The sequence below is a fragment of the Sphaeramia orbicularis genome, chromosome 4 (assembly GCF_902148855.1).
Source record: "Sphaeramia orbicularis chromosome 4, fSphaOr1.1, whole genome shotgun sequence".
Lineage (NCBI taxonomy): Eukaryota > Metazoa > Chordata > Actinopteri > Kurtiformes > Apogonidae > Sphaeramia > Sphaeramia orbicularis.
In genome coordinates, this window is record NC_043960.1 from 53,171,959 (window position 1) to 53,195,129 (window position 23,171).

Genomic DNA, 23,171 nt, shown 5'->3' on the forward strand with positions numbered 1-23,171 from the left:
CATGCCCTGATGACATGACTGCTGCCTCTTACTGAATCCTTTATGCATCTATCTATCTATCTATCTATCTATCTATCTATCTATCTAGTGATGGGAAGTCCGATTCTTTTTTCTAACTCAATTCTTTCAGTTCGTTCATCTGTTGTGAATTGATTCTGAATCGATTCATTTGATTCACCAATTTGAAAAAAATAAAAATAACACCACTTGACAAACAGAAGTGGAAATAGATCGAACCCTTAATATCTGTCGTTCCTGTCCATCTATGACTAATGTAATTAGAAAATGACAAACTTAATAAAGATTTTCCACTAGTATATCAACGTAGTAATACTGTCAATAGTTAATTATATTTAGTGCGATTTGGTCTTTGTATGTATGTATGTATCTATCTATCTATTGTCTTTGGTGAAGGAGGTTCCTACAGTTCAAGGATTCCATCTTCCAATAGTGACAGTGAAAGCAGGCCAGGCTCAAATTGAATTTTACTCTTGTTTCAATTCATCAAGGATTTATTGGCTGCTATTCATTATAATCCAGAGGCTGAATATTATCTTGATGACCTTCCTACTCATATGTGTTTTTCCCTCCAGTGAACTGATTGTTACAGTATTAAAAAAGAAGGTTCTAAGTCCCCCCCCCCCCTTTTTTTTTTATTGGAAACCTTCAGTTTTTGATTAACCTCATTTGAATGAAGTCCACAGACTAAGCCTGCTTCCTAACATTCTCACCATCTCCATCTGTCTCTAGCCCTCACACTGTCACAGCAGGGACACTTTGAAGTTCTCATTTAAGGATTTATCAGATGTCTCTCATGCTTATCAGCCTTAATTATTGCTTGTTGGCTATTTAAAAAATAATTTGGGGACATTTGGGGGGTATGTGTGTTATGGAAATTAGGTTACAAGAGCAACTATTAAGCAAGAGGCAACGGTCCAGCTGAGATGAGTCAGTATGATAAAAGACACTCTTACATTGTAAGAGGGGTTTAAAAGACTTATTCCAATTGTCATTTCAATGTTTTCACAGGCAATGTCTTTTTTATGACTATTTTCCTTGTCCCATTATTTACTTTAGGGCAGTGCTTGGGAAAACAGGCCCAGGCTCTTGACATATGGACACACTCAGAGGTCATAAAGACATGCAAGGTCAAAAGTCAAGTCACAGTAATTTGTTGGAGCACAAATGGCCTGAATTGACATTTTATGTTTGACAGCAAGTGAACAAGCACTTTAGGACCTTTTTATTTTTATATTAAATAATGTGCTAAAATACAAATATATATATATATATATATATATATATATATATATATATATATATATATATATATATATATATAAGACAATGATCTAAAACAATGTTATATTATAAAGTGAACATATTTTTGCAGTCTGCCACTGTTCAAGTAGGTTTTGGTCAAGTCATTATGACAAAAGAGCTACAAGGACTTTAAATAAAAGGCAAAAAATACTGAATGTACCTGTGAAACTATGTAATTTAACAAGCTTCATAAACGGGCACTCAGAGTACCTTCAAAAGGCCCTGCTCCTAAATCCTTTATATTTATGGGTGTAGTTTCACCACCTCTCGTTTACAGGAGCCTCCTCAGGATTTATAGCTGCTCTAAATCAGGACTGAAAGCAAGAGGACAAAAAGGATTCCACTAAGGGCAAGCAGGAATATCTCGTACCCAGCTCTCAACGGTGAACTGTAAAATCAGTGAAATCAAAAGCCTTTGGATATCATGTTCTCTAAAGAAAATCTATCATTACATGTTCTGTGATCAGTTTTCATTGCGTGACATCCAGACCAGAACCACACTTTGCTGTGCTTCGATGTGCATGCCTTTGTAAGGCATCGTCAAAATCAAAAGGTGATTACATACCTTTGAACACCTGCAGATTGTTGTTGTTTATGTTAGGTATTCCAACCAATATGGAAAAGGAAACTCACAGGTATGAGCTAGCGCTTTCATAATAGTAGTTCTTGTGCAACCACTTGAATGCATTCATCTCTTAGTTGTTCTCGTTGCTAAAATCAAAAGAGCAAATTGCTCACATTGATAAATACATGTAATTTACTGTATGAAGGTAAACTACATGACTTGCTCAGTAGCAGTTGCACTTCCATCATAGCCTTATTCATAACAGTCTGTAAAGCTTTGCAAGAAGTCAGTATTGCAATAGTGCACTACATGTGACCCGATCACTGCTGTCAAATCACCTAAGAAGTCCATAATGTACCAGCAGCCAATAGGGAATTGAGTTACATTTGCCCTTTGACCTGCCAAGTTGGTTCATTTGTCTGGCATGAGGTGCACATGCTGGTTTCCGTTTGAAATGACATCTATGGAGGATAATCAAAAACATTCTCCTCGTCCGCCCCTTCCAGACAGCACTTCATCAGCAATCCTTGCATGAGGTCTGTCTGCAGTCCTTGATGTCCACTACACAGGCTCTAGCAACATGAAAATATTAAAGAATTAAAGCGGCTGTGCTATTTCTGTTATCAAAAGTGTAGCTTTAGGTATTTTTCTCAATAGGCATCCCTTTTTGCAGCGTATACCATGGCCTGCCAAATCAAATCCGTGCAACCGACACAAGTGAGAGTCCCTCTTTTATTCTGCGACAAGACACAGATATATAACACAGTGGCAAAGAAAAACACAAGTTTTAAAACAAAAGCAGAACTCTGACAAATTGAAGCCTGCTTATACCAATATGCCCACATACTGCTTGTCACATCTTCCATGGCCAGATCAGAGGCAACCAACAAAAGCACAAAACAATAAATGTTCCATGAATAATAGGTCTTTGGTTATAGACCACTGCACTGGAGATTGATAAGTCATATGTGTTTGCCCTTATTTTGGATTCATAGAGGAGACTGGATGTCTTATCAGAGTGTGTTTTTAGATTGTCTGGGATATACTTGTTAGAGACCCACATGATTCTGCCTAGGCAAGAACAAAGTAAGGCAAACCATGACGATAAAGCACAAGGCAGATGGGGACATGTGGGTAGATGACTAATCCAGTGTGCCTGAGATTCCACCTTGCAAAAGACTCATGGGACCCATGTGAATGCCCATTATCCGCAAAGATCAGCACTGACAATGATTGGAGAAGGTACATTTCACAGTCAGACTGAGGCTCTGTCATGCTAAACCACTCTCTTCAAGAAGTCTGAAACCCAATTAAGGGGCATGTTACAGGCTGAGCTGTTGCAGAACGCAGTCCTGTTGTTTTTATACATGAAGGCGGCCAGGCCTACGACTTAATCAAGCAAATGGCCTCATCTTCCAAAAGAAGTAAAGAGAAACAAGGATGAAAAAATACCTTGAGATAAGTGAGAAGTTAAGGCATACAGAGTTTCATAAAATACAATGTGCACCGTCCCTGCCATAAAAGACAGATGAAGGAAAGTAACATGAGTTGAAACAAGGCATGTGTCTCCTGTCTAAACCACTGCATCGGTGTCATGGCCGAGATCTCAGCATGAGTTATGGACAGCGACAGCAGACAACAAACTAATGATGCTTCCCAAGGTTATCTCTGCATAAATAACCATTAAGAAGGATGCTGATGCAGCAATCCAAACCCTTAGACGTCCAATATAGGCCACTAGAATGGCATTAAAAAACCCTGTGGCAAGGGCAGTGAGTTAATAATCACCGGTTTTTCATACATTTTGGGTTTGTGTAACATCTTCTAGCTGCATCTGGAGCCAGGTGAGCATCACATCTCTGTTTGAGGTGAGGCAGAGGACGGCGGCAAGATGTCAAAGCTCTGCCATGCTCTTGCATGACAAACACCAACCTGGAGCCAGCTGTGACAAAGCTCTAATCCAGAAAATCCCTCCTTCCTTTGCTGAAAGGCCTAATGAGGATTTGAAGTGCTCAGCAGGGAGGAGACCCAGGGGATGTGGTTACACCTTGCCACTGCTTGCTCTCCCAGTCATTGTCTCCTTATCTCCTTATTGGCCAAGCCTGGCTGGCGATGAAAGAGACATGACAGCACGGTGGGCCTTCGTACACAGGCCCCACGCCTGCCTGGCTCCACGGGAAGCCAGGTTCCACAGTCTGCCGCAAACAACCAGAATGACATCAAGCGGGAGGTAGAAAGACAAAACCAACACAAGTTGTTGACTAAGGACACATGAGACAAAGGGGAACTCACCCCTTTGGCTTTAAATATTCTAAAGCTGTTTCCCATATGAAGCTGAAAACTGTAAAAGTACCATAATCTTTTAATAGTATAATTACCAAAGAAATTATTTTTTTCTATTTACAAATAAGCTATGGGTCGGATTTTTCAAAGCCTTAAATCCCACATTAAGAAGTAAGGGAACAGGAGCACGGCAACACAACAGGAAATACTTTTGTATAAACACAAACACTGTCACAACTTATTCTACTGCCACTGGTCACACATTTCTATTTATTAGGTAGTGTTTCATTGTTTTCTTTTTCTTCTCAAGATGACATGAATGAGTAATCTGATGAGAAAGAGGCCCCTAGTGGAATAAATGATGCAGTGTCTTCATTAACGATAGGTTTATGAAGTCTGGATTTACACTCACATCAACAGATTTGCTAAAGGTTTTATTTCAGTGTAGTTTACAAAGATAAGAGAGGACCGTTCTATAGCCAGTTGAAACCCCGCTCATAGTTCACTAAAGGACAAGTGGCCTTATTGAAATCATATAAATATATTTTCATGGTGACAAAAACCCTCAGTCCGGTGCAGATAGGTGGTGACATTACGCCTGGTAGATGCTGGATCCTTTTCTTGTAGCTTCTGTTTCACATTAAGCCCTGGGCTTTTACCTCCAGTAATTACATTTCAGCACACCTTGATTGTCTATTTCATTCTATTCAGTATAAGATGAAGGCTTAAAGTCTCTACTCATTCCTTTTTCACGTCGTACAAAAAGAGGACTTTTAAAGGTGCCTTTCCCTGTTGCCCTTGAGAAATCTCAAGTACTTCAAACATTTCAAGCTTCGAGAGGAAACAATAATGTGGTTTCAGGGTGTTATGGAGGGAACAAAAAGTGTCTCTGACAGACTTGTTCGTGCAAGTTCTGCCACTGAAAAAGCTTTTATATCATGGTATTCTCTTTACATAGCCGTTACCATACTGACATACCAACCCCAAGCCCCTGAGCAATTTAAAGAAAACAACCGCAATCAGTGTTACATAAAACACACATGACCTACTTTGCAGTTATTTATGATCATGTCACTTTTGAATTATGCATTTTCTGCAGAGATTGCCACCAATGACAAATAATAATTTCTGAAAAGCAATCACTATGCTGATTCAGTGATGATATTCAATATTTTTTCTGGTCAGTGTTTCAAATGCCGATCACTAGAGAAGAACCTGCTCCAATATGATGAGAGACATTATAGAAATGTAGCCCAGATCAATTTTCTACCAGTAAACATATTCCTGGCTCTCTAACATGCTACAAACCCGGCCATCCCTGGCTCTTGACACAGAATACTCTGCTCTGCTCTCTAATTCCACCTCATCGCAATTCTAACAGTCTTCGGAAAAGCCTTTGAAGAGAGCACGCGGCTGAGCTAGGTGTGAATTGTTATTCTGTCACTGATACAGACAAATCCTTTCAACCTCACCAGACTTGACTAAATTATTTTGGAAGACACGTGAGTCAATATAGGCATGTGTTACAGAAGAAAAAAACTCAGCACTTTTTTTTCCCCCAGAAATAAATTACTTCAGAAATTACATCTTCACCTTACTGCAGCTACGTTTCTATGGTGACACTCACGCAGGACGCCGATAGGACAAAGGAAATAAACCTGCAGCTTAAAAGAAGAACATTGTGAATGATGGGTGTAAACTCAAGTTAAGGTAAACAAAGGATGCCAAGGATAAGTATGCAGTAAATGGGACAGAGAAAGATGTTGCTATTATCTGAGCTATCTTGACCTAATACAGAATATTCAGTAATGTAAAAAAAAAAAAAAAACGGCACAAAAAATGTATTGGAATATTGGCTACAACCTTGCTTTGGCACGCATGATTTTATTCATAACTGCCCAAAGCTTTGCAAAGCATTAAAAAATGAATAAATAAAAATAAAAATAGAAATAAAAATAAAAATGATAAATAAAAAATTATTTCTGAGAGGGATACACAGTTCAGTGGTAAGAGCAGCAAAGAATTTAGCTTATTTAGTGCTTTCATACAAAATGTAATCACACTATAGGCATGTAAGGAAGACGAAAGTTTTACAAATTGAGCTGAATCAAATTCAGTAATTTTTAATACTGATCATAAGCTCATATAAATACTGACTCTTTCGTGTCACAATGAGAAGGTTGGATATTAACACATTCTCAAAAATAACTAAATAGTCAGCCTATAGATCAGGGGTGTCAAACTCATTTTAGTTCAGGTGCCACATTCAGCCCAATCTGATCTCCAGTGGGCCGGACCAGTAAAATAATAACAGTGAAAGAAGTAAAACAATAATATGATCAGGTTTACATCTACAAAGTTTCCTTAAAAATCTGAATAACATGAACAACTTGAATTGTCTTAAGAAAAACAAGTGCACTTTAAACAATATTCTGCCTCAGTTTATCAGTTTATCATTTACACATGTGCATTACGATCGCACAAAACATTTAGTAACAGGCAGAATATTGGTAAAATTGCATTTACTTTTCTTAAGACATTTCCGTTTGTTCATATTTGTTCAAGTTAGTCACATTTTTTTGTAAAAGTATAGTTTGGTAATGTAAACATTTTCATGTGATTTTACTTTTTTATACCAAAAAAGCAAACAGAAAATTTGGGGTTGTCATTATTTATAGGTTATGATAATATTTTACTGGTTCTGACCCATTTGAAACCTAATTGGACTGTATGTGTCTGTATGTGGAACCTGAATTAAAATGATTTTGACACCATTGATTGTTAATACCTTCAGAATAATTTTTGCATTTCACTAATTCATCCCGCGGGGCAGATTGGACCCTTTGGTGGGCCGGATTTGGCCCCTGGGCCGTATGTTTGACACCTGTGCTCTAGATAGTGTTTCTCCACTTTTAGAAGTGTGGTTTGGTATAGTTTTACTAACTAGTCAACTTAAGGTACAGTTGCCAGTGGAAAAAGCTTAGGATCAGTAAAACAGCTGACAAGTACATGAAGTATCAAAACAAAAATGTATACAATACAATATATTTTGAAAGTGCAGAAACTTTTGAATGTGTTCGGAAATCCTGACGAAACACATATGAGCTGTTAAAGTCCAGAGTTTTATCCATGCAGTCAAATTAATACATTATAATACGATACAACACGACAAAAATCTAACTTTTTCATTTGATTGTTTCATTGTTGATTATTTTCATTTGCTCTTCAAACAATAATTTCTCATCCTGGGATTAATAAAGTATTTTATTCTCAAATATTTCTGAAATCACCTTTAAGCTATTGAGACATTTTCTAAGTACTGTAATAACCAAGATCCAAAACATGCTTTGCTGCAACGAAAATTTTAAACTGCGGATTTACAGCCACTTCTTCCAACAGGATGAGTGAAAACCCACCCTAGAGCTAATGAATTTCTCTGTTCCAAAGGTAATGTAATTCATTTCACTGATATGTTTGATTTTCATCCTACCATTCCAAATATGTGTCTGAATTTAATTTAGTTTTTTGTGTATATTTGAAAACCACTACCTATTTTGACCTCAAAAAAGCTCACAGATCTCAAAATTACTTTTCTAAAAACTCAATAATTTAATTTTACTTACTTTCATGATTTTTTTCCAGGTCCAGAAAGTGGGATTTTAAAATTCCATGACTTTTTAAAGTTTTAATGACTGGACCAAGGACAAACTCATTATCTTTATAATACAGATTCAATTCAATTCAACCTTTCAGGGCAGACTCAATGTGCTTCAGAACAGATATATAACATAAAAAACGATCATAAAAAAGAGAGTGCAAGTGCAAGTAAACAATCATATATACACACACTTTGATTTGCACATACCCACACAACCACACACACACAACTCAACGGAACACTGTCAAAAAAAGGTTTCTTTTTAACCTCTTTTTAAAAATGACTACTGATGTGGCAAGTCTAATTGTATCAGATCAGAACAGTCGGGTTTTTAATCTGCAATTACGATTCATTGGTTCATGTAGCGCAAAGGTGTCAAACATGTGGCCTGGGAGTCAAATCCGGCCCCCCAAAGGGTCCAGTCCGGCCCTTGGGATAAATTTGTGAAATGCAAAAATTACACTGAAGATATTAACAACCAGTGGTGTCAAAATCATTTTAATTCAGGTTCCACATACAGACAAATATAATCTCAAACTTTCCGTTTTCAAAAAATGTGAATAACCTGAATAAATATGAACAATCTGAAATGTCTTACGAGATTTAAGTGCAATTTTACCAATGTTCTGCCTGTTAGTAAATATTTTGCGGTTTTGTAATTGTAAAGTAAGTTGTAATGCACATGTATAAATGACAAACTGAGGCAGAATATTGTTAAAATTGCACCTGTTTTTCTTAAGACATTTCAAGTTGTCCATGTTATTCAGATTTTTAAGGAAACTTTATAGATGTAAACATTGACATAATTTAATTTTACTTTTGTCACTGTTATTATTTTACTGGTCCGACCCACTTGAGATCTTACTGGAGAGAATGTGGCCCCTGAACTACAATGAGTTTGACACCCCTGATGTAGTCTTTCTGAGTCTACATTCTTGAATGTGAATTATTGTTAAATAATTTTTTAACCATTTTTAACCAAACAATTAATTGATCAATCAACAATGAAAATAACCGGCAGTCGCAGCTCTACTCATGCTAATGTAAGACCTCTGTTCACATGGAAACAGTCAAACTAACCAAAATAGGATACCATCGGTCATAAATTGTAGTTTGCTTGTGGTTTTGGAAGAGGAGTAAGAGTAGATTCTTTTCTGTGGCAGAGATTAGAGCGAACATATACTTATATAGAGATAGATATTTCCTGTATTGACTGTAATATGTTGTAGCAGAAACACAACTCATTAGTTTCTATTATTATTAGACAGCAAAGGGTCAGGCCTCAGGGTTCCTCTGATATATATAGCATGATGACATGTGACTATATGTTGCATATTGCATAATAATAAGGCCAATCAGCTTCATGAACTAATATCGGTCATGGATGCATGTAAGACGTTTTTCATGGTTAAGATGAGAGTTAAGATGAGTCCAACCAATGGAATCAAAGACAGACTATGACACGTATGTTACTATAGGACAGGGGTCTCAAAGTCATTTTCTTTCAGGGGCCACATTCAGCCCAATTTGATCTCAAGTGGGCCGGACCAGTAAAATAATTGCATAATAACCTATAAATAATGACAACTCCAAATTTTTGTCTTTGTTTTAGTGCAAAAAACACCCCATTAAATTATGAAAATACTTACTTTTATAGACTATCCAAACAAAAAAGATGTGAATAACCTGAAAAAACAGAAATTTCTTAAGAAAAATAAGCGCAATTTTTACAATATTATGCCTCAACTTATCATGTATACATGTGCATTATGGATCGGATCTACAAAGACACTGTTGTTCATCCATCAGTCTCAATGATGACTTTGACTTCAGTTTTTGTGGGTTCTGGAGTGGTTTGTCAGCCCTATTTTTGCCCTGGAGTATCTGCCACAAAGACACTAAACACTGAGTAACAGACAGAAAATAGTTAAAATTGTGCTTAATTTCCTTTAGACATTTCAGGTTCTTCATATTTGTTCAGGTTATTCACATTTTATTATTACAGGATAGTTTGTAAATGTAAATATTTTCATAATTTAATGTTATTTTTTGCACTAAAACAAAGAAAAATTTGAAGTCGTCATTATTTATAGGCATAGTGTAATATTTTTTTCACATCAAACCGAGAAGAAAATATGGAGTCATTTTTTTTTGTAGGTTTTATACTATTATTTTACTGTAGATCATATTGGACTGTATGTGGAACCGGAACTAAAATGAATTTGACAGCCTTGACTATGGAATTTTTTTGCACTTTGCAAATTCATCCCCCGGGCTGTATTGGAACCTTTGGTGGGCCACATATGGACCCTGGGCCGCATGTTTGAGACCCCTGCTATAGGATATCACACAAACTATCAATAAATCTTAGCTGTGTGGCTGTTGGTTCAAAAAGCAAAAGAAGAAAAAAAGAAAAAAAAAAAACTAACTTTAAACTATTTACAGCATTCCACTAACCCATTTAATTCAATTATAAAAATGCATTAAAAAGATATTAGGCGTAGACGCAGTTTAATGAAGCATGTTTACTTGGGGATATTGTTTGTAATGAACTGTTTCTGGGCTGATCTCCGCTGCTCAGATGGGAAATGGGAAAGAGGTGAGGGGGGATTGGGTGGGTTGGTGGGGGGGGGCTTACCAACATGACAAAAACCTGAATGACAAATCCCTTAAATGTCTTCAGAAATGGGTGTGTCCTTCAAAGCTTACAGCGGACCATTCTTCCTCTGGAGTTAGAGGATGTATTTTGTCTATGTTATGCATTCACTGGTAACGCTTTGCTGTCTTGGCTTGATGGTGAGCTTTTGTTTGTTTTGATCCAAATGTCCACGAGGAGTTTGAGAACAGGTCGCCCCATGTGAGGAGGTTCATCCACATCATCAAACAACATTGGCCGAGAAACCGGAACACTCAGCAGGAGATGGATTAATGACAAGATCCCTCATCGACTACTGGTGAAACTGAAGTTGTCTGTCTCATTCTAGGTTTATCCATACCAACTTTGGCCCTATGATATTTTTTCTTAGAGTACTAGAACATAGAGGTCAGCCAGTAATTGATTGTTAAAGAACAATACAATAATGGTCATTTGGAACAACAAAAAGCCGATATCTCATTAATCAGGCGATATCATCATCACCATTTCTTCTACATGTTGGAAATTAATCCATAAGGATCCAGTGTGACTTTTGTGGAAGTTTATGTATCACCATTTATTATAATATTAACCTCTGAATTTAGCATTTTTTCCAATGGAAATCATGTATTTTCCTATGTTTAACTGACTGATCGTGAAGATGTTCATAAAACCTCACAGTAAATTCAAAGGTTATTATATCAAAACAGACAAAAATGAAGAAATAGTGACTTTTTAAGGGAAATATTTCATTAACTGTACATAAACCCAGTGTGTCCATCCACTGGCATTGATCCAACTCCATGGGTTTTACTGGTGAATCAATGTTGTAGAAGATGACGGCGTTTCCATGGTAACTACGGAGCCTCCAAATGGGTCATATCTGATGACCATAATAAGATGAAGGACTGTATTTTACACCAGTTATTGACATGGATTGATAGGATTAATGGATCAACAGTTTAGATCATTCAGTCGACGGTGGACGTTTGGGTCTTATGGGTTAACTACACTGGTCTACATTTTTTTAATCTGCCTCAGAGATTAAATGTGCTAAACCTTATATACCTTACTAAGATGAACTGGAGGACAAATCAAAAAAGTGCTGCATATCTGATGTTTTTAACGTATATGATAAAGTGTTATTACACATATATTGGTTTATGTACATCTATACAATAGATTTATATATCTTCCACTTGATAGAACTTGAGAAGTGAATGTATTGTAATGTGCAGACGCTGTTTTGAAGTAGATCTGAGACAAAACCTACTCCCTTAACATATCAGAACACTTAAAAGTAACTTAATTGAAGAAGAAAACCTAGTCATTCAGATTTGTCAGAAAATGTCCCGTCAGAGATAATAATAGAAATGTGGCAATAGTTTCCCTGTAAATGACTTTAATTTTGTAACTTGTACTTTTAATTATTACATATCATTAGTAAAAAGAGGATTACAAATTTTATTGATAGAACTTAACAGTTGTGGAAAATATGAAAACTTTTAAAATTCAAATATCTCTGACAGGACACACCACTCCCAGTACTAAAAAAATGTTCCACAATATTAGTGTTAGGTGGCAGTTTTCTATGTTAAACTATTACTTTTTATTAGTTTAACATATTTGAATAATAACAACATGAAAAAATAACCTAATTTCTGACCTAGGCCAGTATGACCACGTGTCCCGTCGTCAGAGAGGCAATTTTTATCCCCTTATGTTTCCCAGTGTCTCACAGAAAAAGTACTGGATGTGTATTAATGAAACTTACACTATCTGAAAATTCAAGTTGTTTTCTGCAATGATATAAGAATTTTAAATTTTAATGAAAAAAAAAAAAAGTTCTGACACCCAGGGCACCATCACTGTGTTTTCACCCATTATCAGAATTTCACATTTTGACACAATACTGTCTGGGGTAAGGTAAAGGTAAAGGTAGAAATGTGTGCTTATTAGTCTATAGTTATCCAAAAAATAAATGTGTAAACTCTTGAATGAGTTCAGTCATACATAAAATGTATTGTGTGTATTTTATCAGAATGTGAACGAATAAATTTTGACAAGAATTAGAAAACTAAATAGAACTGTACGAGTGTCCTTTCTCCATCATGAATACGAATTCACCAACGTGACTCTACTGTCAAAAATCCGTCCCCACTTCACAGACATTATTTCTGAAGCAGAGGATCCATGGATTCACAGACTGACCGTGAGTTCAGGTTCCTTCTCCGTGGTCACAACAATGGACTAATGGTTGGATTGGACCTGGTTTCGTTCTCTGACTTGGTCGTCCATCTTCCACAGTGATCCTGCCTGATCTGGACCTGATCTGGACCTGATCTGGAACCTGAGCTCATGGTCAGTCTGTGAATCCATGGATCCTCTGCTCCAGAAATAATGTCTGTGAAGAGGGGAAGGACTTTTGACAGTAGAGTCAAGTTGGTGAATTCGTATTTGTGATGGAGAAAGAACAATCGAAAAAGTTGCATTTTGTGTTTGTAATTCTTGATGTCAAAACTTTTTCATTCCCATTCTTTTTTTTTTTTTTTTAAGAGATTTTTTAATGTCTTTTTTCCAAACATCACATCATCACCCATCAAATACTAACATTAGAGCATTGGTAAATTACCCACCCTCCCCCCACCCACCCGTAACCAGAAGGGGTCTTCATATCGATATAGTGGCTTTTTATCCCACATACATCACCTTTGAGTATCCGTGTATATAATATATACATACACTATAAATATCTACAAAGTGGTGTCTAATCCTAATATACACACATACATACATACATAAGGTATGTGATTATTGTCTTTTCAGTGTGAATCCTTTTGGTCTTTAGTCTTTTTCATTCCTGTTCTGATAAAATACACATAATGCATTTTATGTACGATTGAACTCATTCAAGAGTTTACAAATATTTTTTTTTTGCACAACTATATGTATTTTTGCACAGCTATAGGCTAATATACACATATCTGTCTTATGCACAGGAATATTTTGACAGCTTCCAGTAATTTTGGCTTATTTTTTCTTCACTGGTGACTCAGACTTAATAAAGTTTCACAACTTTTACTCTGGAAATATTTTCCTTGTAGACCAGTGCTATCTTTCACTGCATTAGGAACCATATAACGAAAGCAATAAATACTTACCTAAACTAATGTGAATCACTGAACATCCAAAGTAATTTATCAATAAAGAAAGAACTATTATTTTTGTTTATTTTCTCCGTTAATCAATACTTTATTTTGTCTATGAAGAGTGGGAAAATGGTTAAACAAATTAAAAGTCTCAGAGTGTTTCCCAAAGTCCAAGATGACATCCCTCACATTTTTATCCAGAACCCAAACATATTCAGTTTACTGCCACAGTAAAGAAATCTAAAAAAAATATATAAATCTGAACTTTTTTCTTCACAAAATGATTAAAAAATAATATTAATTAATAGATTATCACAATAGTTGTTGATTACCTCAATAACTGATAATTAATCAATGAATCCAATGCTTGCAACTCTACATCGACCTTTTTTTTCAATATTTTGAGCTAGTTTGTCATGTTTGCAAAATGTTCTTCTGTGACAGTTCATCTACAACATATGGAACAGTGCTGAAATAGAAAACAGAAAAGTGTGTGTGTGTGTGTTTTGGAATTGACTTCTGTGACTCTTGTTTCTTAAATCCACTGAATATTACACGACTCAGATTTCATATTTCTTCTATTAAAGTTTAAGTCCCAGCCAGATGACACATGGGAGCTACATATGGTATCGTATACCGTGCCAGCGTGTCTCACTACAGTGTAAATGAAGCATCTTGAGGAATCATTACCTTCAAAAGTTGAATCAATAATCCTACATTATAGAGTTCCTTAAAAAAAAAAAAGAAAAGAAAAGAAAAGAAAAACCAGTACCAGAGGTAGGTATAGTTGGATAAACCTTCAACTGGAGATGCAATGGCTCCTCTCATGTGTTGTACTGACGCCAACATCGGTTTATTCCAAATGCTATCATCAAGCATCTCCAGTATTCTCCTCATTAAACAGTAATGTGCATAGGATACAGTTTATGAGATATAGTTAGGATGCATTAATCTGCTAATTACGATACAGCTGCTAGTGATTTAATCAAAGCTAAATGCACTATGATTAAAACACATTCAAGCTTTATATTTTTCGAGGTGTGAAATCCATGTGCGCCTGACATGAGACAGAACATTTAAGAGAGGAATTTACAAATGGATCCAGCTCTGATGCCACTGGGAACAACCGACGCTTTCAAGCAGAAAATCTCAGACAAATCACAATTTACCAACTAATGAAACCACTCAAGATTATCCCCCATCCGCCTGTGCCCACTGTCCTCAGAGCTGCATTACTTACACAATCACTGCTTGCACTCAGTGGAGCAGCTTTGGCTTAAGACACAATTTCACTGCTCATGCTATATTTCTACATAAGACAACAGAAAAAAAAAAACAAAAAAACCTGGCAGTGGCTGCCACTGAGCTTCAGGTAATGCCGGTTTAGAATGGAAAAAAAGAAACTATTTAGCGTTTTGGGTTTATTTGTCTTTTTTACATAAAAAAAAGACAGCAGCTTTATACACTGTAAAAACAAACCTTTAGAATCTACTCAATAAAAGTGAGTTAACAATTTGCATTCATTTTGGTTAAGCAGATTTTACCTCATATTTGGAATAAAATGTAAGTAAATTTAACAGCTATAACACACTAAAAGAAATTAGGTAAACTCCACCAATTACACAACAAATTCCTCATAAAAAGTGAGTAATATAAACTCTTAATTATTAATAGAAAGATGTTCATCTATTTAATTATTATTAATAAATTATCAGTGTTAATGAATTAATGAACCATTACTTATTAAGAGAAGGCTAATTTTACAAAATCAAAAGTACTCAAAAGCGGCCATAATAGGCTCAGACCCCTGAGGGTTAAAAGACTGACAAACACAAAGTATTCATCATTAAACCTCAAACCCTTGCAAATATGTAAAGAATCAAAAATGATCACTTCACTCTTTAACTATATTTTTACCACCCCTGTTTAAAATGCCATTACAGAGCGTCATGAAACAAAGGAACAACTTAGCTCATGGTGCAAGAATATGCAACTCAATAGAAATATTCATTCAACAAAAAAAAAACCTAACAAAAAGTGTCAAACACACCATAACTCTGCTATATAAAAAGAATAACACTTCTTATCAACTCAGAACACTGTAAAACACACAAAAACTGTCCCAACTGGTTTGTCCGAATGCATGCTGGGAAACTCCCCCCAGCTGCTCCTCCAACACGTCACAATATTATGGGGTAGATTTTATTATATTATTTTAAGTAGCAATTATTACTCTAAACAAATAGGTAGTGTATGTAGAATTGAACCAGTCATAGTAGATTTTACTGGCAATTATTACTGTTGATTAAAATGTAACTGATGTCCATAGTTTGTATTTACCAACCCCCGAAATCCTTTTTTACAGAGTATGTACTTACCCTCTGTGGAGTGCACTTGGGCTAATGTGATGAGAAACCAGCAGAAGGTGGGTAGTTTCCACAGGGAACATGCCATGGCGTCTGGTGCTGATGGTCTGTGGTAACGTTTTGTGTTGGAACTAAAAAGGTTCAGATTAGAAAAGTCCAAGCCCACTGGTGTCAGCGATGCTCATCATTGATCCCCTCACCTGTGGAGCAAGCAGACCAAGAAAAAAAAAAGGCACCATTTATTTCTCATGCAAAGCTCTGTTGCTGTGTGATTTCACAGAGGAATTCACCCTGTCACACTCTTATCACAAGGCACTCCATGCTGCATCTACATTCCACTGCAGAAATGGTACAAACCCATGCAAGCCACTGAAATAAATCTAGAAGGTCAATAATCCTGAGAAGGGGAAATCCCTTAATGGCATCTGAATGCTTACCACTTCACTGTTAGGGAAAGGGGGGGGTGAGGCTAGGAGGTGTGTGTGTGTGTGGAGGGGTGGGGGGGGGTCCGGCAATGTCATCAAACAGATAAAGCCGCCCTGTCCAGCTCCCATGACCCAGAACTAAGTGATGCTAACCTTATCAGATCTGTGTCATGTTGTGTTTCTGTACCCCCGGTAAAGAGCGCTGCCTTTTGAGCATTTCTAAATAAGGCTTCGTTCAGACTGCAGGCAAATGTGGCCCAAATCTGATTTTTTTTTTTTTTTTTTTTTTGCCCATAGGTGACCTGTGTCCGATCTGTTAAAGACCGACCCAGGCCACTTTCACACGTGGTCCTAAAGCTGATACGTATAGGAGTGTGTATTGGTAAGAATCTGGTGATACGATACAGATCACAATACTAGGACTGAATTATACCAGAAATATTCACAAACACTAAACAATTTTTTATTTGATCAGAACAGGATTTAATAATATATCACAAAACTTTCCTCTGTAAAAGCTACTATTTTTTTTTACTTATAAATAAAAATAAAATTACAAGTGCAAAACACACACACACAAATAAATAAATAAATAAATAAAATTATGTTTTACAGACATTACAGTTTAAGGTCCTGCTCAAATGTTCATATTTTATTAGTTGTGTAAAGAATGCGTAGTGGACACTCCCTGAATCATCCAACATCATAACATTATTTTTGTGCGATCCCGACTAAGGAACTAACATCTGCCTTTGTCAGACAGCAAAAAGTGCTTTTAGGATGATTGAAATAACCATTATTTAACAAAACAGTGTTATCAGTTTTTTAAAAAAAACTACATGCATGACCTGCAGTATCACAATACTACTTTTTTAGTATAAACAACAGAGCAAAATACCCATGTGAATTTAGTAATAAAACAGTTTGCAGGATTCCCCAAAAAATAATAAAAAACAAAAACATGAACCTCCGCCATATCTCCAGGTGAATAAATACCTAAAAATATCGATGCAGTACATTTTAATATTGATTCAAGAGATTCAATAGTTTTTTTTGTCATATGCACAGCAAAAACAGGTAGTTATACTATGCAATGAAATTCTTATTCTGTTCATCTCCCTAAAAACACAACACACTAAAAAAGAATAAGAATAGGGGAAAAGTATGATTGATACAGTATCATGAAATTAAATATTATAATATATTGCAGAAGTGATATTTTCTTACACTCCTAGTTACGTATCTGATATTTTGCAATGCGACTTCAGTCTGAACTTCCAGATCGCATTTATCCGACCTTTACGCCTGTGTGGTCACGTATTACATCAGGACCTCTTTTGCGCATGTGGATCACTTTAGGGTCGCATTCAGTTCATACTCAAAATTAATAGAAGTTGCATTCAATGTGTAATATGAACGAGCGAAAAAACACCAAAAAAATCTAATTTCACCAAAAAAATTCAAATTGTGCATTAACACCTGCTGTGTGAACAAAGCCAAAGTTTCTATTCAATTACACGTGAGGGCTTAACTTTCCCATAGCGGGAAAAAAAAAACTATCAAGAGGTGTACCCTACCATGCACCGAAACTTCCTACTTCTAGATATCATATTCTGCTGCAGAATACGTGAATTTCTACATTCAGGAACTCTAACTGCAGACTGACTCAACATGAAAAGTCTACAACCACACGGCGGAAATGTTCATTTAACGTTTGACAGTAACGTTCAATGCTAAAATTAGCCATGGTAATAGCGTTGTGAACATTAGCCAAAAAGCTTTCCATCCTGCTGAAGGAATATGGGTTTGCATTAGCTCAGCTGTCATCTCAGTAATCAATGGAAAAAAGTCTATTTTATAATGGAGGTCAAGTCATGGAAGTCTTGTTTTATCATTAAGATGTCCTTAAAAAGTCTGCACTGCCAATTAAATCATGAATGTGTTGGCAACAGAAAAAAAATCATTTGTAAAACTATCTCTGTTTTAAGCAAAGGAAGAGAAAAAGGCAAGACTTCAACAGCAGCAATAAGAATTAACTAACAATTAATTAACAATTGCCTACAGTCAACTATAGTTATATATTAATTATGTTAATTCATATTTATTTATACTTTACCTAATATTATATGACATGACTGACATAAAAAAAATTAATAAATGGTTAACTGTGATTAACTAGAGATTATTCAACACTGTTATGTATTAAAGTATCTGCTGGGCAACATGGTCAAAAAGTGAAATCTAGATTTTTTAAATTTTTTTTTTCAATGTTATGGATGAGTTACAATTTTAATCAATCACAATCAATCACAGTTAAATATTACAAAAAACATACAGGTTGCATTATAAAAGTTTTGTTGAGCAAGACTGGTCTCCAGGCAATTTGAGTATTTTTCACAATTTACAAAAAGCAAAATCTCTTAATTCATTCACTTTGATATATTGCCCATACTTAGAAGTAAGGCTGCTACGAACAATAATTTTAATAATCGATTAATCCGTAGATTACTTTAACAACTAATCGATTCATTGGATAAAAACAAAAGACTCAATTCTCAAAGATAAGTATCTAACCCAAAGTAATACAGGCTGCAGACAAGTCAAGAATGATTACATCCACACAGTGGCTTCGGGTTTAGTTAGCGAGTACTAGCCCGCTACCTAGTCTTCAACCAGCTCCGGTTATAGGCTATCAAACTAGCGTAGTATGTATTAGTTCCAGTCAATGATAGGTAATATTAGTCTGGTGGTCTGATAAACGGAGATGGATGAAAACATTATAATGATGACGATAGTGTCTAACTAGCTAGTGGGCTAAAGTAATCAAGACATGTAGGCTATCTTAAGCTAGGGCTGTGCAATTAATCGAAATTCGATTACGATTTCGATTATTACATGCAACGATTACAAAAATTATGTAATCGAGAAAAAACGATTATTAATTTTGAGTTGTTTTAATTCACGCGCACGCAAGCTACCATGAGCTGCTCTGCCCCGCCCCCCTCTAAGCTTCTGCTGCCTGCTAGCCGGCAGGTCCACCCCAAGAGGAAAGTTGGACCTAGCGGTCTGGAAAAACGGCAAGAGAATCACAGCAGAAGTGCTTGGTAAACAAAAAAGGCAAGTCCAATTCAATTGTATGGAATCACTTTGGGTTTGATGAAGAAGACGAAGAGCAAAAACACATCACGTGCAAAAAGTGTTTCGTAGTTGTGTCCGCACCTACCGCTAACACAACAAACCTTTTTAACCATCTAAAGTTTAACCACCGCCACCTTTATCGTAATCTTATGAAAAACTAAAACGCATAAAAACAACTCCGTTTACAACTTCGCCCGCAATGCAGTCTTCAGTCTCCGAATCTCTTTACGCTGCAACTCCCGTATTAACCTAACCTAACCTAACCCGTATAACCCTAACGTACGTATTCTAGATGGCTGATGTATACAGAAGGCCTGAACTGAAACCTCACAGCACGCCACTGAATTTACTGTTTCAAACTACATTGAACATACTTGAATTTATAATTTGCACTTTACGTGAGTTTTTTTTATTTTTTTATTGCTACAGTTCTATGGCAAGTCTATAGCAGTTTAATTCCAGTGCACTATTTGTTTACAAAAGGAAACATACTTGAATTTACAGTACACTTATTTGCATTCAAAGATTTTTTTGTTTCGTACAAAAGTGAACATACTTTGTTTTAGTGGTTAAAAGCTTTATTTATGTTTAAAGAGTATATTTTACATTGTTTTGCAAGGAAAAAATAAATAACTTTAAGGTTAACAAATAATCGTTTTTAATAATCGTGATTTCAATTATTGCTAAAATAATCGTGATTATTTTTTTTTCCTATAATCGAGCAGCCCTATCTTAAGCTAATGTTTACATTCTGTTCCCGATGGCCACAGCAGCCCCATACGTAGTACACTGTGGGATTCTGGCCATTTTTTTCCTCCATATTCAAGTTTTGTTACATAAACAGCGTACTGCCTTTCCACCAAACAGGGCTGTCGTGGCCACCGTTAACATAATCTAAACCTAGCTTTAAAAATCTGGCCCGGCATCCAAAGCATGCCTCAGTACTAACGTGCTTAAGACCCAACAAATTGACTGCTAAATCTTTTAAGAATCGATTTAATGGATTCGTTGTTGCAGCACTAACTAAAAGATTTATTTCTTTTTATCTGCCATTTGTAATAAATAGTTAACATGTCAACCCACAGTTAATGTTAAAAAGAGACATTTGTTAACAGTTACCAATGTTTATTAATGTATGAATCAGCTGTCAGGTAATGCATATGAACTGTTAACTGATGTATTAATTTATAAAGTGTTCGTGGACAAATTATGTACAGAACAGAAACTGAGGAATCTGTAGTTGCTTTTCCATTGACCCTCAAATTATGCAAATATAACTTGCGCATAAAAATTTGCCTAATGGAAAAATGACAATTTTGCCAAAACTCCTGTTTTTCGATGAAAAGTTTTTGCACTTATAAGAAGTAGTTTTTCAGGCGTAGTGAAATTGGTATATCTCGCAAAACTGCAAAGGAAAGAACTTTTTGTGCAACTAGTGCAACTTTTGTGCAACTACTCACGTGAACAAAAAAAACAGATGTTGATGGATGTTACAACAGAATATGAAGAGTTTAAAACAAACATGGCGCTGTATGTGTGGACACACCAGGAAACCCAATCAGTTTAGAATTTAGTACGAAATAGAGGGGTAACGAGCATTCTAGATTCAAAACAACAGAGAAATGTGAGCATTTTCCAGGACCTAGAATGAATATATCTGTAAATTAACAGGTATTTACATTCGTCGCCATGTTTATGGAATGACTTCTCGTGACATCTTGCGATAACAAATAAACAAATCATCGCATTTGTGATTTAATGGAAAAACTGACATTATGCACTTCTGTTTTTTTTTCGACATTTAGTAAATATCAGTAAATGTTTGCGCAGATGTCCAGTGAAAAAGCCACTATTAAGTGATTTTTGTGGCTCTTTCCAGCCCTGTGCCCAATCCAAACAAAGACAGAAACACTACCCAATGGTCACTTGTCTCTGTTGACTGAACACAACCCGGCCCCTTTCCCTGCCACCACACTCCCACCAACACACACACACACACACACTATCTTTTACCTTCCTCTAAACTAAGATTCCCCCTCATCCCTCATTCATCCGTACCTGTTCCTCTAGTACAAGTTTGTTTGAGTGTTTGTTTTTGCTCTCTTTTCGCTACAAAACTAAATGGCCTCCTCCCGGTCATGGATACAGTCCTGGAGGTGTGTGGGGTGAAACCTAATGCCTACCTGCGCGCCCAGGCATGCGTTTCACACTACTAACGGCTCCCTTTTGTCTGTGTGTTTACACTGCTGGGCTAAGCTCAGTCCTCTCACTCCCATGAACCATTAGCACATTCACCATGGGATATGGCATCACTCCGGCAACCAGGCACATAGGACCCCATTAAAAACTGTTTTTTTCTTTTCTTCTTTTTTAGTAGATTGAAAAACAACATTCCATTTTTTGTGTGTCTACAGTCTGAGATTGTTTGTTAAGATTCAAGGGAAGGGATGTTGCACATAATACTAGCAGCTACCAAGAGCACACGGCTGAAAAGGCAGCGAGGAATTCAGTTTCTCTGTACAGTCAGAGCTGCACAAATCAGCTTTGGCTGGCTCCTCCACACTGGAGGATATGCACGACCTGAGGAGTCTTTGATCTATTTTGTCTGAGTTCTCAGACAGTGTAATAATTCATCACCGAGAAAACATGCGGAGTGCACACATTAGCCAACAAAGTTATAATTAAGCCTGCCATAATCAGCTCATCTAGTATGACATTATGCCTCACCTGAGACCTCTAATTTTAGAGCCATTTAAAAGAGGTTAACAGGAGCACGGCGCATGCAGCCGGAGTGTATTCACTTTCAATGGAATAATATGCACTTGTGAGATTCAAGAAATGAAAGTTGATCATGACACAAAAACAGACTGGATTCTTCTAAATCACTGAGCTTTTTTGTGTTTTTCTCTTTCCTTGTGTGTTTCTACTGACTGGTGCATGTGGCACTAATTACATTTATCAGGCTAGTGTATAATCAGCCTTTGATCCAGGTCTATTCAGTACAATGAGACGTTAAGCAGATTGTCTCCTCTGTAAGGCTGTATAGTGAGCACATAGGCTTGGGGATCTGCGTGCACACAGTCTAAGCTGTTTTGTCCGCTAAGAAAGAGAAGGCAACACTCAGATAACACAAATTTACTCAAGATGAGATTTAAGGCTACATTCACGCTGTCAGCCTTAGTGCTCAAATCTGACTTTTTTTTTTTTTTTTTTTTTTTTTTTGGCTGTTCAGATTATTTGTTTTAATGCGGGTGAAGAGTTCAAACTGTTTCTTTCAAAACACAAATAGTATAATGGAAAAATACTCCTCTACAAGCCAAAGTCCCTGTTAGTGTTTTTACTATTCTATATAATGTTTTATATATATATTTATATTTGTTTTGGATTTATTTTACCACTGCATTCATGTTTAACCCTATAAGGCCAAACGTATCATATTTGATACATGAGTTTTGAAGCCCTCTACATGATCAGTGTGATTTTGTTTTCTTGAAAAACCTGATGTATACAATTAGATACATGCAATAAATAGATAATCCACCCAGGGGAAGGAATTCGTTCACCAGAGGCCTTTCCAGTGACACTACAAGACTGTCATTAATGAGGAAGGAGGAAAAACTTTAACAATT

At 36.2% G+C, this 23,171-nt stretch overlaps 1 protein-coding gene across 33 annotated transcripts in view; it reads right to left on the bottom strand.

The window, feature by feature from the left end:
- Positions 1-23,171, bottom strand: part of adgrl2a (adhesion G protein-coupled receptor L2a) — a 157,557-nt gene that overhangs the window by 110,091 nt on the left and 24,295 nt on the right. For all 33 annotated transcript variants that reach the window (XM_030131826.1, XM_030131824.1, XM_030131821.1 and 30 more), the window contains exon 2: positions 15,992-16,179. In XM_030131826.1, coding sequence (XP_029987686.1) covers positions 15,992-16,067 — 76 coding nt within the window. In that variant the 5' untranslated portion in view covers positions 16,068-16,179. The remainder of the gene's footprint in view (positions 1-15,991; positions 16,180-23,171) is intronic.